The following is a 14257-nucleotide window of genomic DNA, read 5'->3' on the forward strand; positions in this document are numbered from 1 at the left end:
GTTCTGTGTCTCGGCCCCTGTCCCCTTGTGTGTGTTGTGGGGTTTCTGGATCTCTGCCCTTATACCCTGTGTGTGTTGTGGTGGTTCTGTGTCTCTGCCCTTATACCCTGTGTGTGTTGTGGTGGTTCTGTGTCTCGGCCCTTATACCCTGCGTGTGTTGTGGGGGTTCTGTGTCTCGGCCCTTATACCCTGTGTGTGTTGTGGGGGTTCTGTGTCTCGGCCCTTATACCCTGTATGTGTTGTGGGGGTTCTGTGTCTCGGCCCTTATACCTTGCGTGTGTTGTGGGGGTTCTGTGTTTCGGCCCTTATACCCTGCGTGTGTTGTGGGGATTTTGTGTCTCGGCCCTTATACCCTGCGTGTGTTGTGGAGGTTCTGTGTCTCGGCCCTTATACCCTGCGTGTGTTGTGGGGATTTTGTGTCTCTGCCCTTTTACCCTGCGTGTGCTGTGGGGGTTCTGTGTCTCGGCCCTTATACACTGTGTGTGTTGTGGGGGTTCTGTGTCTCGGCCCTTATACCCTGTGTGTGTTGTGGGGGTTCTGTGTCTCGGCCCTTATACCCTGTGTGTGTTGTGGGGTTCTGTGTCTCGGCCCTTATACCCTGCGTGTGTTGTGGGGGTTCTGTGTCTCGGCCCTTATACCCTGCGTGTGTTGTGGGGGTTCTGTTTCTCGGCCCTTATACCCTGTGTGTGTTGTGGGGGTTCTGTGTCTCGGCCCTTTTACCCTGTGTGTTGTGGTGGTTCTGTGTCTCGGCCCTTTTACCCTGCGTGTGTTGTGGTGATTCTGTGTCTCGGCCCTTTTACCCTGTGTGTGTTGTGGGGGTTCTGTGTCTCGGCCCTTTTACCCTGCGTGTGTTGTGGGGGTTCTGTGTCTCGGCCCTTTTACCCTGCGTGTGTTGTGGGGGTTCTGTGTCTCGGCCCTTATACCCTGTGTGTGTTGTGGGGGTTCTGTGTCTCGGCCCTTATACCCTGTGTGTGTTGTGGGGGTTCTGTGTCTTGGCCCTTATACCCTGTGTGTGTTGTGGGGGTTCTGTGTCTCGGCCCTTATACCCTGTGTGTATTGTGGGGGTTCTGTGTCTCGGCCCTTATACCCTGTGTGTGTTGTGGGGTTTCTGTGTCTCGGCCCTTATACCTTGTGTGTGTTGTGTGGGTTCTGTGTCTCGGCCCTTATACCCGGTGTGTGTTGTGGGGGTTCTGTGTCTCGGCCCTTATACCCTGTGTGTGTTGTGGGGGTTCTGTGTCTCGGCCCTTATACCCTGTGTGTGTTGTGGGGGTTCTGTGTCTCGGCCCTTATACCCTGTGTGTGTTGTGTGGGTTCTGTGTCTCGGCCCTTATACCCGGTGTGTGTTCTGGGGGTTCTGTGTCTCGGCCCTTATACCCTGTGTGTGTTGTGGGGGTTCTGTGTCTCGGCCCTTATACCCTGTGTGTGTTGTGGGGGTTCTGTGTCTCGGCCCTTATACCCTGTGTGTGTTGTGGGGGTTCTGTGTCTCGGCCCTTATACCCTGTGTGTGTTGTGGGGGTTCTGTGTCTTGGCCCTTATACCCTGTGTGTGTTGTGGGGGTTCTGAGACTCTGCCCTTATACCCTGTGTGTGTTGTGGGGGTTCTGAGACTCAGCCCTTATACCCTGTGTGTGTTGTGGGGGTTCTGTGTCTCGGCCCTTATACCCTGTGTGTGTTGTGGGGATTCTGTGTCTCGGCCCTTATACCCTGTGTGTGTTGTGGGGGTTCTGTGTCTCGGCCCTTATACCCTGTGTGTGTTGTGGGGGTTCTGTGTCTCGGCCCTTATACCCTGTGTGTGTTGTGGTGGTTCTGAGACTCTGCCCTTATACCCTGTGTGTGTTTTGGGGGTTCTGTGTCTCGGCCCTTATACCCTGTGTGTGTTGTGGGGGTTCTGTGTCTCGGCCCTTATACCCTGTGTGTGTTGTGGGAGTTCTGAGACTCTGCCCTTATACCCTGTGTGTGTTGTGGGGGTTCTGTGTTGCGGCCCTTATACCCTGTGTGTCTTGTGGGGGTTCTGTGTTTCTGCCCTTATACACCGTGTGTGTTGTGGGGGTTCTGTGTCTCTGCCCTTATACCCTGCGTGTGTTGTGGGGGTTCTGTGTCTCGGCCCTTATACCCTGTGTGTTGTGGGGGTTCTGTGTCTCGGCCCTTATACCCTGTGTGTGTTGTGGGGGTTCTGTGTCTCGGTCCTTTTACCCTGCGTGTGTTGTGGGGGTTCTGTATCTCGGCCCTTATACCCTGTGTGTGTTGTGGGGTTTCTGTGACTCGGCCCTTATACCTTGCGTGTGTTGTGGGGGTTCTGTGTCTCGGCCCCTGTCCCCTTGTGTGTGTTGTGGGGTTTCTGGATCTCTGCCCTTATACCCTGTGTGTGTTGTGGTGGTTCTGTGTCTCTGCCCTTATACCCTGTGTGTGTTGTGGTGGTTCTGTGTCTCGGCCCTTATACCCTGCGTGTGTTGTGGGGGGTTCTGTGTCTCGGCCCTTATACCCTGTGTGTGTTGTGGGGGTTCTGTGTCTCGGCCCTTATACCCTGTATGTGTTGTGGGGGTTCTGTGTCTCGGCCCTTATACCTTGCGTGTGTTGTGGGGGTTCTGTGTTTCGGCCCTTATACCCTGCGTGTGTTGTGGGGATTTTGTGTCTCGGCCCTTATACCCTGCGTGTGTTGTGGAGGTTCTGTGTCTCGGCCCTTATACCCTGCGTGTGTTGTGGGGATTTTGTGTCTCTGCCCTTTTACCCTGCGTGTGCTGTGGGGGTTCTGTGTCTCGGCCCTTATACACTGTGTGTGTTGTGGGGGTTCTGTGTCTCGGCCCTTATACACTGTGTGTGTTGTGGGGGTTCTGTGTCTCGGCCCTTATACCCTGTGTGTTTTGTGGGGGTTCTGTGTCTCGGCCCTTATACCCTGTGTGTGTTGTGGGGTTCTGTGTCTCGGCCCTTATACCCTGCGTGTGTTGTGGGGGTTCTGTGTCTCGGCCCTTATACCCTGCGTGTGTTGTGGGGGTTCTGTTTCTCGGCCCTTATACCCTGTGTGTGTTGTGGGGGTTCTGTGTCTCGGCCCTTTTACCCTGTGTGTTGTGGTGGTTCTGTGTCTCGGCCCTTTTACCCTGCGTGTGTTGTGGTGATTCTGTGTCTCGGCCCTTTTACCCTGTGTGTGTTGTGGGGGTTCTGTGTCTCGGCCCTTTTACCCTGCGTGTGTTGTGGGGGTTCTGTGTCTCGGCCCTTTTACCCTGCGTGTGTTATGGGGGTTCTGTGTCTCTGCCCTTTTACCCTGCGTGTGTTGTGGTGGTTCTGTGTCTCGGCCCTTTTACCCTGTGTGTGTTGTGGGGGTTCTGTGTCTCGGCCCTTTTACCCTGCGTGTGTTGTGGGGGTTCTGTGTCTCGGCCCTTATACCCTGCGTGTGTTGTGGGGGTTCTGTGTCTCGGCCCTTTTACCCTGCGTGTGTTGTGGTGGTTCTGTGTCTCGGCCCTTTTACCCTGTGTGTGTTGTGGGGGTTCTGTGTCTCGGCCCTTATACTCTGTGTGTGTTGTGGGGGTTCTGGATCTCTGCCCTTATACCCTGCGTGTGTTGTGGGGGTTCTGTGTCTCGGCCCTTATACACTGTGTGTGTTGTGGGGGTTCTGTGTCTCGGCCCTTATACCCTGTGTGTGTTGTGGGGGTTCTGTGTCTCGGCCCTTATACCCTGTGTGTGTTGTGGGGGTTCTGTGTCTTGGCCCTTATACCCTGTGTGTATTGTGGGGGTTCTGTGTCTCGGCCCTTATACCCTGTGTGTGTTGTGGGGTTTCTGTGTCTCGGCCCTTATACCCTGTGTGTGTTGTGTGGGTTCTGTGTCTCGGCCCTTATACCCGGTGTGTGTTGTGGGGGTTCTGTGTCTCGGCCCTTAGGCTGGAGACACACTGCTGCGAGATACGGCCGAGTCTCGCTGGTTAAAAGCAAGCTGTGGCACCGGCACTCCGGAGCGGAGCGTGCAGCTGCATAGCAATACATGGAGCCGCACGCTCCGCTCCACAGTGCCGGTGCCACAGCTTGCTTTTAACCAGCGAGACTCGGCCGTATCTCGCAGCAGTGTGTCTCCGGCCTTATACCCTGTGTGTGTTCTGGGGGTTCTGTGTCTCGGCCCTTATACCCTGTGTGTGTTGTGGGGGTTCTGTGTCTCGGCCCTTATACCCTGTGTGTGTTGTGGGGGTTCTGTGTCTCGGCCCTTATACCCTGTGTGTGTTGTGGGGGTTCTGTGTCTCGGCCCTTATACCCTGTGTGTGTTGTGGGGGTTCTGTGTCTTGGCCCTTGTACCCTGTGTGTGTTGTGGGGGTTCTGAGACTCTGCCCTTATACCCTGTGTGTGTTGTGGGGGTTCTGAGACTCAGCCCTTATACCCTGCGTGTGCTGTGGGGGTTCTGTGTCTCGGCCCTTATACCCTGTGTGTGTTGTGGGGGTTCTGTGTCTCTGCCCTTATACCCTGTGTGTGTTGTGGGGGTTCTGTGTCTCTGCCCTTATACCCCGTGTGTGTTGTGGGGGTTCTGTGTCTCTGCCCTTATACCCTGCGTGTGTTGTGGGGGATCTGTGTCTCGGCCCTTTTACCCTGCGTGTGTTGTGGGGGTTCTGAGACTCTGCCCTTATACCCTGCGTGTGTTGTGGGGATTCTGTGTCTCGGCCCTTATACCCTGTGTGTGTTGTGGGGGTTCTGTATCTCGGCCCTTATACCCTATGTGTGTTGTGGGGGTTATGAGACTCTGCCCTTTCACCCTGCGTGTGTTGTGGGGGTTCTGTGTCTCTGCCCTTTTACCCTGCGTGTGCTGTGGGGTTCTGTGTCTCTGCCCTTTTACCCTGCGTGTGCTGCGGGGGTTCTGTGTCTCGGCCCTTTTACCCTGCGTGTGTTGTGGGGGTTCTGTGTCTCTGCCCTTATACCCCGTGTGTGTTGTGGGGGTTCTGTGTCTCTGCCCTTATACCCTGCGTGTGTTGTGGGGGTTCTGTGTCTCGGCCCTTTTACCCTGTGTGTGTTGTGGGGGTTCTGTGTCTCGGCCCTTATACCCTGTGTGTGTTGTGGGGGTTCTGTGTCTCGGCCCTTATACCCTGTGTGTGTTGTGGGGGTTCTGTGTCTCGGCCCTTATACCCTGTGTGTGTTGTGGGGGTTCTGTGTCTCGGCCCTTATACCCTGTGTGTGTTGTGGGGGTTCTGAGACTCTGCCCTTATACCCTGTGTGTGTTGTGGAGGTTCTGTGTCTCGGCCCTTATAACCTGTGTGTGTTGTGGTGGTTCTGTGTCTTGGCCCTTATACCCTGCGTGTGTTGTGGGGGTTCTGTGTCTCGTCCCTTATACTCTGTGTGTGTTGTGGGGGTTCTGGATCTCTGCCCTTATACCCTGCGTGTGTTGTGGGGGTTCTGTGTCTCGGCCCTTATACACTGTGTGTATTGTGGGGGTTCTGTGTCTCGGCCCTTATACCCTGTGTGTGTTGTGGGGGTTCTGTGTCTCGGCCCTTATACCCTGTGTGTGTTGTGGGGGTTCTGTGTCTCGGCCCTTATACCCTGTGTGTGTTGTGGGGGTTCTGTGTCTCGGCCCTTATACCCTGTGTGTATTGTGGGGGTTCTGTGTCTCGGCCCTTATACTCTGTGTGTGTTGTGGGGGTTCTGTGTCTCGGCCCTTATACCCTGTGTGTGTTGTGTGGGTTCTGTGTCTCGGCCCTTATACCCGGTGTGTGTTGTGGGGGTTCTGTGTCTCGGCCCTTATACCCTGTGTGTGTTCTGGGGGTTCTGTGTCTCGGCCCTTATACCCTGTGTGTGTTGTGGGGGTTCTGTGTCTCGGCCCTTATACCCTGTGTGTGTTGTGGGGGTTCTGTGTCTCGGCCCTTATACCCTGCGTGTGTTGTGGGGGTTCTGTGTCTCGGCCCTTATACCCTGTGTGTGTTGTGGGGGTTCTGTGTCTCGGCCCTTATACCCTGTGTGTGTTGTGAGGGTTCTGTGTCTCTGCCCTTTTACCCTGCGTGTGCTGTGGGGGTTCTGTGTCTCGGCCCTTATACCCTGTGTGTGTTGTGGGGGTTCTGTGTCTCTGCCCTTATACCCTGTGTGTGTTGTGGGGGTTCTGTGTCTCTGCCCTTATACCCCGTGTGTGTTGTGGGGGTTCTGTGTCTCTGCCCTTATACCCTGCGTGTGTTGTGGGGGATCTGTGTCTCGGCCCTTTTACCCTGCGTGTGTTGTGGGGGTTCTGAGACTCTGCCCTTATACCCTGCGTGTGTTGTGGGGGATCTGTGTCTCGGCCCTTTTACCCTGCGTGTGTTGTGGGGGTTCTGAGACTCTGCCCTTATACCCTGTGTGTGTTGTGGGGGTTCTGTATCTCGGCCCTTATACCCTGCGTGTGTTGTGGGGGTTATGAGACTCTGCCCTTATACCCTGCGTGTGTTGTGGGGGTGCTGTGTCTCGGCCCTTATACCCTGCGTGTGTTGTGGGGGTTCTGTGTCTTGGCCCTTATACCCTGTGTGTGTTGTGGGGGTTCTGTGTCTCGGCCCTTATACCCTGCGTGTGTTGTGGGGGTTCTGTGACTCGGCCCTTATACCCTGTGTGTGTTGTGGGGGTTCTGTGTCTCGGCCCTTTTACCCTGCGTGTGTTGTGGGGGTTCTGTGTCTCGGCCCTTTTACCCTGCGTGTGTTGTGGGGGTTCTGTGTCTCGGCCCCTGTCCCCCTGTGTATGTTGTGGTGGGCCCTGCTGGGTGTTGCAGAGGTTCCGAGTCTCGGCCACTGTCCCCTGCAGGCTGTGTATAATGCTCTTCTCTGGATCTCTTTCAGGAGGTGAAGCTGTACAAGAACGCCCGGGAGAGAGAGAAGTAAGACCATGTGACTGTGTGGCCCTCGGCACCTCAGTATGAGGCTTCTCATGGGCCCGAGCCCACATGATAATGAGCTTGTGATGTGAATTGTCACTTAGTGTAAATAAGTGGAGTGAGCATCAGCCGACAGCCCTGCGCTGCTCACTAGTAAGAGTGCTCAGTGTCAGGCAGCAGCTGCAAGCACAAATACACGGTGTACTGTATCATAAGACGCAAGGGTGTACTGTCAATAGTCGCTGCCCACGCAGCTGTTCTGGGGCCCGTGAGTCAGAGGGATCCAGACGTCTCTCCGTATCGGACACAACCTTCCCTTGTCATCACAATTTCAGCTGCCTCCACATCAGGACGCAGACACCGATGAATAGAATGGTGGTGGCCCCTGCTGGGTGTTGAGCACCTGTTGTGAGTCTTGGCCCCATTTGCCCTGTGAGGTGTTGAGGTGTGGGGGTTCTGCATCTCGGCCCTTGTACCGTCGGGATGTTGAGGGGGTTATGAGTCTCCTCTCCTATCCCCCTGTGAGGTGTTGTGGGGGTTCTGAGTCTCATCTCCTTTTCCCCTGTGAGGTGTTGTGGGGGTTCTGAGTCTCCTCTCCTATCCCCCTGTGAGGTGTTGTGGGGGTTCTGAGTCTCATCTCCTATCCCCCTGTGAGGTGTTGTGGGGGTTCTGAGTCTCATCTCCTATCCCCCTGTGAGGTGTTGTGGGGGTTCTGAGTCTCATCTCCTATCCCCCTGTGAGGTGTTGTGGGGGTTCTGAGTCTCATCTCCTTTTCCCCTGTGAGGTGTTGTGGGGGTTCTGAGTCTCATCTCCTATGCCCCTGTGAGGTGTTGTGGGGGTTCTGAGTCTCATCTCCTTTTCCCCTGTGAGGTGTTGTGGGGGTTCTGAGTCTCATCTCCTTTTCCCCTGTGAGGTGTTGTGGGGGTTCTGAGTCTCATCTCCTATCCCCCTGTGAGGTGTTGTGGGGGTTCTGAGTCTCATCTCCTATCCCCCTGTGAGGTGTTGTGGGGGTTCTGAGTCTCATCTCCTATCCCCCTGTGAGGTGTTGTGGGGGTTCTGAGTCTCATCTCCTTTTCCCCTGTGAGGTGTTGTGGGGGTTCTGAGTCTCATCTCCTATCCTCCTGTGAGGTGTTGTGGGGGTTCTGAGTCTCATCTCCTTTTCCCCTGTGAGGTGTTGTGGGGGTTCTGAGTCTCATCTCCTATCCCCCTGTGAGGTGTTGTGGGGGTTCTGAGTCTCATCTCCTTTTCCCCTGTGAGGTGTTGTGGGGGTTCTGAGTCTCATCTCCTATCCCCCTGTGAGGTGTTGTGGGGGTTCTGAGTCTCATCTCCTATCCCCCTGTGAGGTGTTGTGGGGGTTCTGAGTCTCATCTCCTTTTCCCCTGTGAGGTGTTGTGGGGGTTCTGAGTCTCATCTCCTATCCCCCTGTGAGGTGTTGTGGGGGTTCTGAGTCTCATCTCCTTTTCCCCTGTGAGGTGTTGTGGGGGTTCTGAGTCTCATCTCCTATCCCCCTGTGAGGTGTTGTGGGGGTTCTGAGTCTCATCTCCTATCCCCCTGTGAGGTGTTGTGGGGGTTCTGAGTCTCATCTCCTATCCCCCTGTGAGGTGTTGTGGGGGTTCTGAGTCTCATCTCCTATCCTCCTGTGAGGTGTTGTGGGGGTTCTGAGTCTCATCTCCTATCCCCCTGTGAGGTGTTGTGGGGGTTCTGAGTCTCATCTCCTTTTCCCCTGTGAGGTGTTGTGGGGGTTCTGAGTCTCATCTCCTTTTCCCCTGTGAGGTGTTGTGGGGGTTCTGAGTCTCATCTCCTATCCCCCTGTGAGGTGTTGTGGGGGTTCTGAGTCTCATCTCCTATCCTCCTGTGAGGTGTTGTGGGGGTTCTGAGTCTCATCTCCTATCCCCCTGTGAGGTGTTGTGGGGGTTCTGAGTCTCATCTCCTTTTCCCCTGTGAGGTGTTGTGGGGGTTCTGAGTCTCATCTCCTTTTCCCCTGTGAGGTGTTGTGGGGGTTCTGAGTCTCATCTCCTATCCCCCTGTGAGGTGTTGTGGGGGTTCTGAGTCTCGGCCCTTGTACCCTGTGAGGTGTTGTGGGGGTTCTGAGTCTCATCTCCTATCCCCCTGTGAGGTGTTGTGGGGGTTCTGAGTCTCCTCTCCTATCCCCCTGTGAGGTGTTGTGGGGGTTCTGAGTCTCGGCCCTTGTACCCTGTGGGGGTTTTCAATCTCTGCCACTGTCCCCCTGCGAAGCGTTGTGGGGCTCAGGGAGCCAAGAGCACTGGCGAGTGTGAGACACTGGCATGGACCCTAGATTGCGCCGGTGGCGTGGACCCTAGATTGCGCCGGTGGCGTGGACCCTAGATTGCGCCGGTGGCGTGGACCCTAGATTGCGCCCGTGGCGTGGACCCTAGATTGCGCCCGTGGCGTGGACCCTAGATTGCGCCCGTGGCGTGGACCCTAGATTGCGCCCGTGGCATGGACTTGGATTAACAGAAGCATACAGTCTAGATCACGTGTAGTCATTATTGCCCTCTACTCCTCTTTGGTCAGACCTCACCTGAATACTGGGTCCAGTTTTGGGCACATTTTAAAAAAGACATCAACAAACTGGAGCAAGTTCAGAGAAGAGCGACCAGAATGGTGACCGGTCTGCAAACCATGTCCTGTGAGGAACGGTTACAGGATCTGGGAATGTTTAACTTACAAAAAAAAGGACAGAGAGGAGACTTAACAGCTGTCAACGAATATTTCAAGGGCTGTCACATTGTAGAAGGATCATCTTTATTCTCATTTGCACAAGGAAAGACTAGAAGCAATGGGATGAAACTGAATGGGAGGAGACACAGATTAGATAGTAGAAAAAACTTTTTGACAGTTAGGGTGATCAATGAGTGGAACAGGCGGCCACGAGAGGTGGTGAGTTCTCCTGCAATGGAAGTCTTCACACAGAGGCTGGACAGACATCTGTCTGGGATGATTTAGTGAATCCTGCTTTGAGCAGAGGGTTGGACCAGATGACCCGGGAGGTCCCTTCCAACTCTACCATTCTATAACCCTACATTGCGCCCCTGGCGTGGCCCTTACATTGCGCCTGTGGCTTGGACCTTACATTGCGCCTGTGGCTTGGACCTTATATTGCGCCCGTGGCGTGAACCTTACATTACGCCCATGGCGTGGACCCTGCATTACGCCCGTGGCATGAACCCTACATTGCGCCCGTGGCGTGGACCTTAAATTGCGCCCCTGGCGTGGACCTTACATTGCGCCCGTGGCGTGGACCTTACATTGCGCCCGTGGCGTGGACCCTACATTGCGCCCGTGGCGTGGACCTTAAATTGCGCCCCTGGCGTGGACCTTACATTGCGCCCGTGGCGTGGACCCTACATTGCGCCCGTGGCGTGGACCCTACATTGCGCCCGTGGCGTGGACCCTACATTGCGCCCGTGGTGTGGACCTTACATTGCGCCCGTGACGTGGACCTTACATTGCGCCCGTGGCGTGGACCTTACATTGCGCCCGTGGCGTGGACCTTACATTGCGCCCGTGGCGTGGACCTTACATTGCGCCCGTGGCGTGGACCTTACATTGCGCCCGTGGCGTGGACCTTACATTGCGCCCGTGGCGTGGACCTTACATTGCGCCCGTGACGTGGACCTTACATTGCGCCCGTGGCGTGGACCTTACATTGCGCCCGTGGCGTGGACCTTACATTGCGCCCGTGGCGTGGACCTTACATTGCGCCCGTGGCGTGGACCTTACATTGCGCCCGTGGCGTGGACCTTACATTGCGCCCGTGACGTGGACCTTACATTGCGCCCGTGGCGTGGACCTTACATTGCGCCCGTGGCGTGGACCTTACATTGCGCCCGTGGCGTGGACCTTACATTGCGCCCGTGGCGTGGACCTTACATTGCGCCCGTGACGTGGACCTTACATTGCGCCCGTGACGTGGACCTTACATTGCACCCGTGGCGTGGACCTTACATTGCGCCCGTGACGTGGACCTTACATTGCGCCCGTGGCGTGGATCTTACATTGCGCCCGTGGCGTGGACCTTACATTGCGCCCGTGGCGTGGACCCTACATTGCGCCCGTGACGTGGACCTTACATTGCGCCCGTGACGTGGACCTTACATTGCGCCCGTGGCGTGGATCTTACATTGCGCCCGTGGCGTGGACCTTACATTGCGCCCGTGGCGTGGACCCTACATTGCGCCCGTGACGTGGACCTTACATTGCGCCCGTGACGTGGACCTTACATTGCGCCCGTGACGTGGACCCTACATTGCGCCCGTGACGTGGACCCTACATTGCGCCCGTGACGTGGACCTTACATTGCGCCCGTGACGTGGACCTTGCATTGCGCCCGTGACGTGGACCTTACATTGCGCCCGTGGCGTGGACCCTACATTGTGCCCGTGGCGTGGATTCTCATTACTGACACTGCACAGAGCAGCGCACCAGAGCATGGGGAGGAGTGCTTTTCTTTAGGTCACTAATTGTGGGGGCCAGGCGTTAAGGGAGGCTGTGAATGAACACCATACTGAGTGGTGTTCTGTGAGGTCCCTATTCTATGTGATAAGGCTGTGGATCCCATCATACTGAGTGGGGTCCATAATATTGTGTGAGGGGCTATGGGAGCCATAATATTGATTGGGGGGGGGGCGGCTGGCAGGTGGGGGTCTTAGCAATGTGTGAGGGGCTATGGGGCGGGGCACTGTGAATGCCCCTATACTGAGTGATCTGCTGCGGGAGTTCCAGCTCTGTGTGGTTGCCAACACACTGAGTGGAGGGAGCCATAATACTGTGTGGTGGGGCTGATAGGGGCCCTATTGCTGAGTGGAGGGGCAAGTGGGGGTCATAATAGAGTTTGACGGGCTATGGGAGACTGTGAATGCCCCCATACTGAGTGGTGTTATGTGCAGGTCCCCATTCTATGTGGGGGGCTGTGGTGGCTACAATGCTGTGTGAGGGGATGTGGGAGTCTTCATACTGAGTGGGGAGTTGCGGTGGGTCATTATATTGTAGCAGGGACAGTTGTGGGGTCCCTCATACTATGTGATAGGTTGTGGGCGCCTTCATACTGAGTGGGAAGTTGTGGTGGGCCATTATATTGTGGGGTCCCTCATACTGTGTGAGGGGCTGTGGGGGCCTTCATACTGAGTGGAGGGACCATCATACTGACAGGTGCTGCACTGTATGTATGGGGGAAAGGACTCACTGTGGGGATGCCATACTTAGAGTGTGTGGGTATTTTTGGGAGCATCGTACCCTGAAATGGTCATAAAAGGGGTTTTGCTGGCTAGAACAAGGAATGAGCGAGCACTACAATGCTCGGGTGCTCGTTGCTGGAACCGAGCAATTCCTAATACTCAGATGCTCGATTCAAGTAACGAGTATAATGGTAGTCAATGGTGAAGCTGAGCTTTTTAACCGCACACCCTACAGGTTTGGAGGGAAGGAAAAATGTTCAAATGGATGGGAAAAGTGCTGAACGGAAGGAGAACATGGGAAAGACCCCTGGAAGCATCTCTGACCCCCATATCACTGCTGATTACAGTGGTGTCACACTTTTTTACTCCATTTTAAGGAGCGACAAGAAAACATTCCAGTCATAGGAAACAAAAATGCGGTCTAGTAAGGAGCGCTGAGTAGAATATGGTGGAAGCAACAAAAAGGATTAAAAGGTGCAGACCTTTACTGAAAGATAATCCAAGCTTTTCACCTGATGAAGATGGCAGAACGCCGTTGAAACGCGTTGTGGATTATCTTTCAATAAAGGTCTGCACCTTTTAATCCTTTTTGTTGCTTCCACCATATTCTGCTCAGCGCTCCTTCCTAGACAGCATTTTTGTTTCCCATGACAGCTGTTCTCCCTCCCGAGGGTGCACGGCAGGAGCTGCTCACAGGCGCCTCACCAGCAGTTCCGGACCTTCCGACACGTGACCGCAAGGACCTACGGTCACGTGACTCCCAGCATGCACCTCGGTCCTTCCAGGCATCGCACAGAGAATCTGCCTTCAGCAAGGAACACTGAAGCCCTGCCTGGCCACCACAGCGGATCACCTTGCCACCACTCGCACCTGTCAGCCATCTACCCCTTGTACGCACCACCATCCATCATGTACGCACCACCATCCATCATGCACACACCGAAGTTATGCAGGGGTGCATAACCTCTTAAGGTTAGTGGCTACACAGCTTCACCCATAGTCTATTGCTCCACTGGTCCTGCTCATCCGTCAATATCCACAGTGAAACGATTACCGTATCAACAGGGGCTGAAAGGTCACTCTGCCATGAAGAAGCCATTACTAGAGAAGAAACATAAAAAAGCCAGATTAATGTTTACAAATCCAAACAGGAGCACAGACCTTAATTTTTGAAGACATGCCCTGTGGTCTGATGAAACTAAAATTTAACTTTTTGGGCATAATGACCATCGTTACGTTTGGAGGAAAAAGGGAGAAGCTTGGAAGCTTAAGAACGCAACTGTGAAACACGGGTGGCAGCATCATGTTGTGGTGTTGTTTTGCTACAGAACGGACTGGTGCTTTTCACAAAATAGTTGGCATTATGAGAATAGAAGATTATGTGACAATACAGAAGCAACATCTCAAGACATCAGCCAGGAAGTTAAAGCTTGGGGCGGAAATGGGTCTTCCGAATGGACAATGACCCAAAGCATACTGCCAAAATGGTAACAAAGTGGCTTAAGGATAACAAAGTCAGTGTTTTGGAGCGGCCATCACAAAGCCCTGATCTCAATCCTACTGAAAATGTATGGGCAAAGCTGAAAAGGCCGGTGCGAGCAAGGCGACCTCCAGACCTGGATCAGTTACACCAGTGTTGTCAGGAGGAATGGGCCCAAATTCCGACCAACTATTGAGAAGCTTGTGGAAGGAGATCCCAAACACCTGACCCAAGTCATTCAGTGTAAGGGCAATGGCACCAAATACTAATGAAATGGATGGAAACTTCTGACTTTGCAATAAGTTATAAAATGCCTTAAACCACTCTCTCTCTCTCTCCCCTATTATTCTGGCATTTGGCAAATACTAATGACTAGAATACCCGTGGCTTCGCTCGCGGAAAATATGTTAAATTGTTGGTTATGGTACCTATAGTAAAATTTTCAGTGTCACCCTGAAATTGATATTTTCAGAGTGTTACAGTAAAAAAAAAAATTCCACTTTAAATTTGTATTATTTTGGCATTTTACTAATTTGTCGTAACATTGATGTGAACAACAACTTTTTTTTAATTTCAACATTTTTATTGATTTTACATATTAAATACATATTATGTAGTATAAATTACAACTATTTTTTTAACTATTTATCAAAAATTAGCTAAAAAGAAAATGTATGCACCTTACACAAACATATAAAACATTTACTCCCAATTAACAACATAGGTAAACCCTTCCCTCCCTCCCTCGGCCATTTGAGCAGCACATACCAGGCGATTCCAAGTTA

At 53.9% G+C, this 14257-nt stretch overlaps 1 protein-coding gene across 3 annotated transcripts in view; it reads left to right on the forward strand.

The window, feature by feature from the left end:
* Positions 1-14257, forward strand: part of VPS28 (VPS28 subunit of ESCRT-I) — a 147502-nt gene that overhangs the window by 59857 nt on the left and 73388 nt on the right. For all 3 annotated transcript variants that reach the window (XM_077293525.1, XM_077293527.1, XM_077293526.1), the window contains one exon: positions 6760-6797. In XM_077293525.1, the coding sequence (XP_077149640.1) occupies positions 6760-6797 (38 nt within the window). The remainder of the gene's footprint in view (positions 1-6759; positions 6798-14257) is intronic.

The sequence above is a fragment of the Ranitomeya variabilis genome, chromosome 3 (assembly GCF_051348905.1).
Source record: "Ranitomeya variabilis isolate aRanVar5 chromosome 3, aRanVar5.hap1, whole genome shotgun sequence".
NCBI lineage: Eukaryota > Metazoa > Chordata > Amphibia > Anura > Dendrobatidae > Ranitomeya > Ranitomeya variabilis.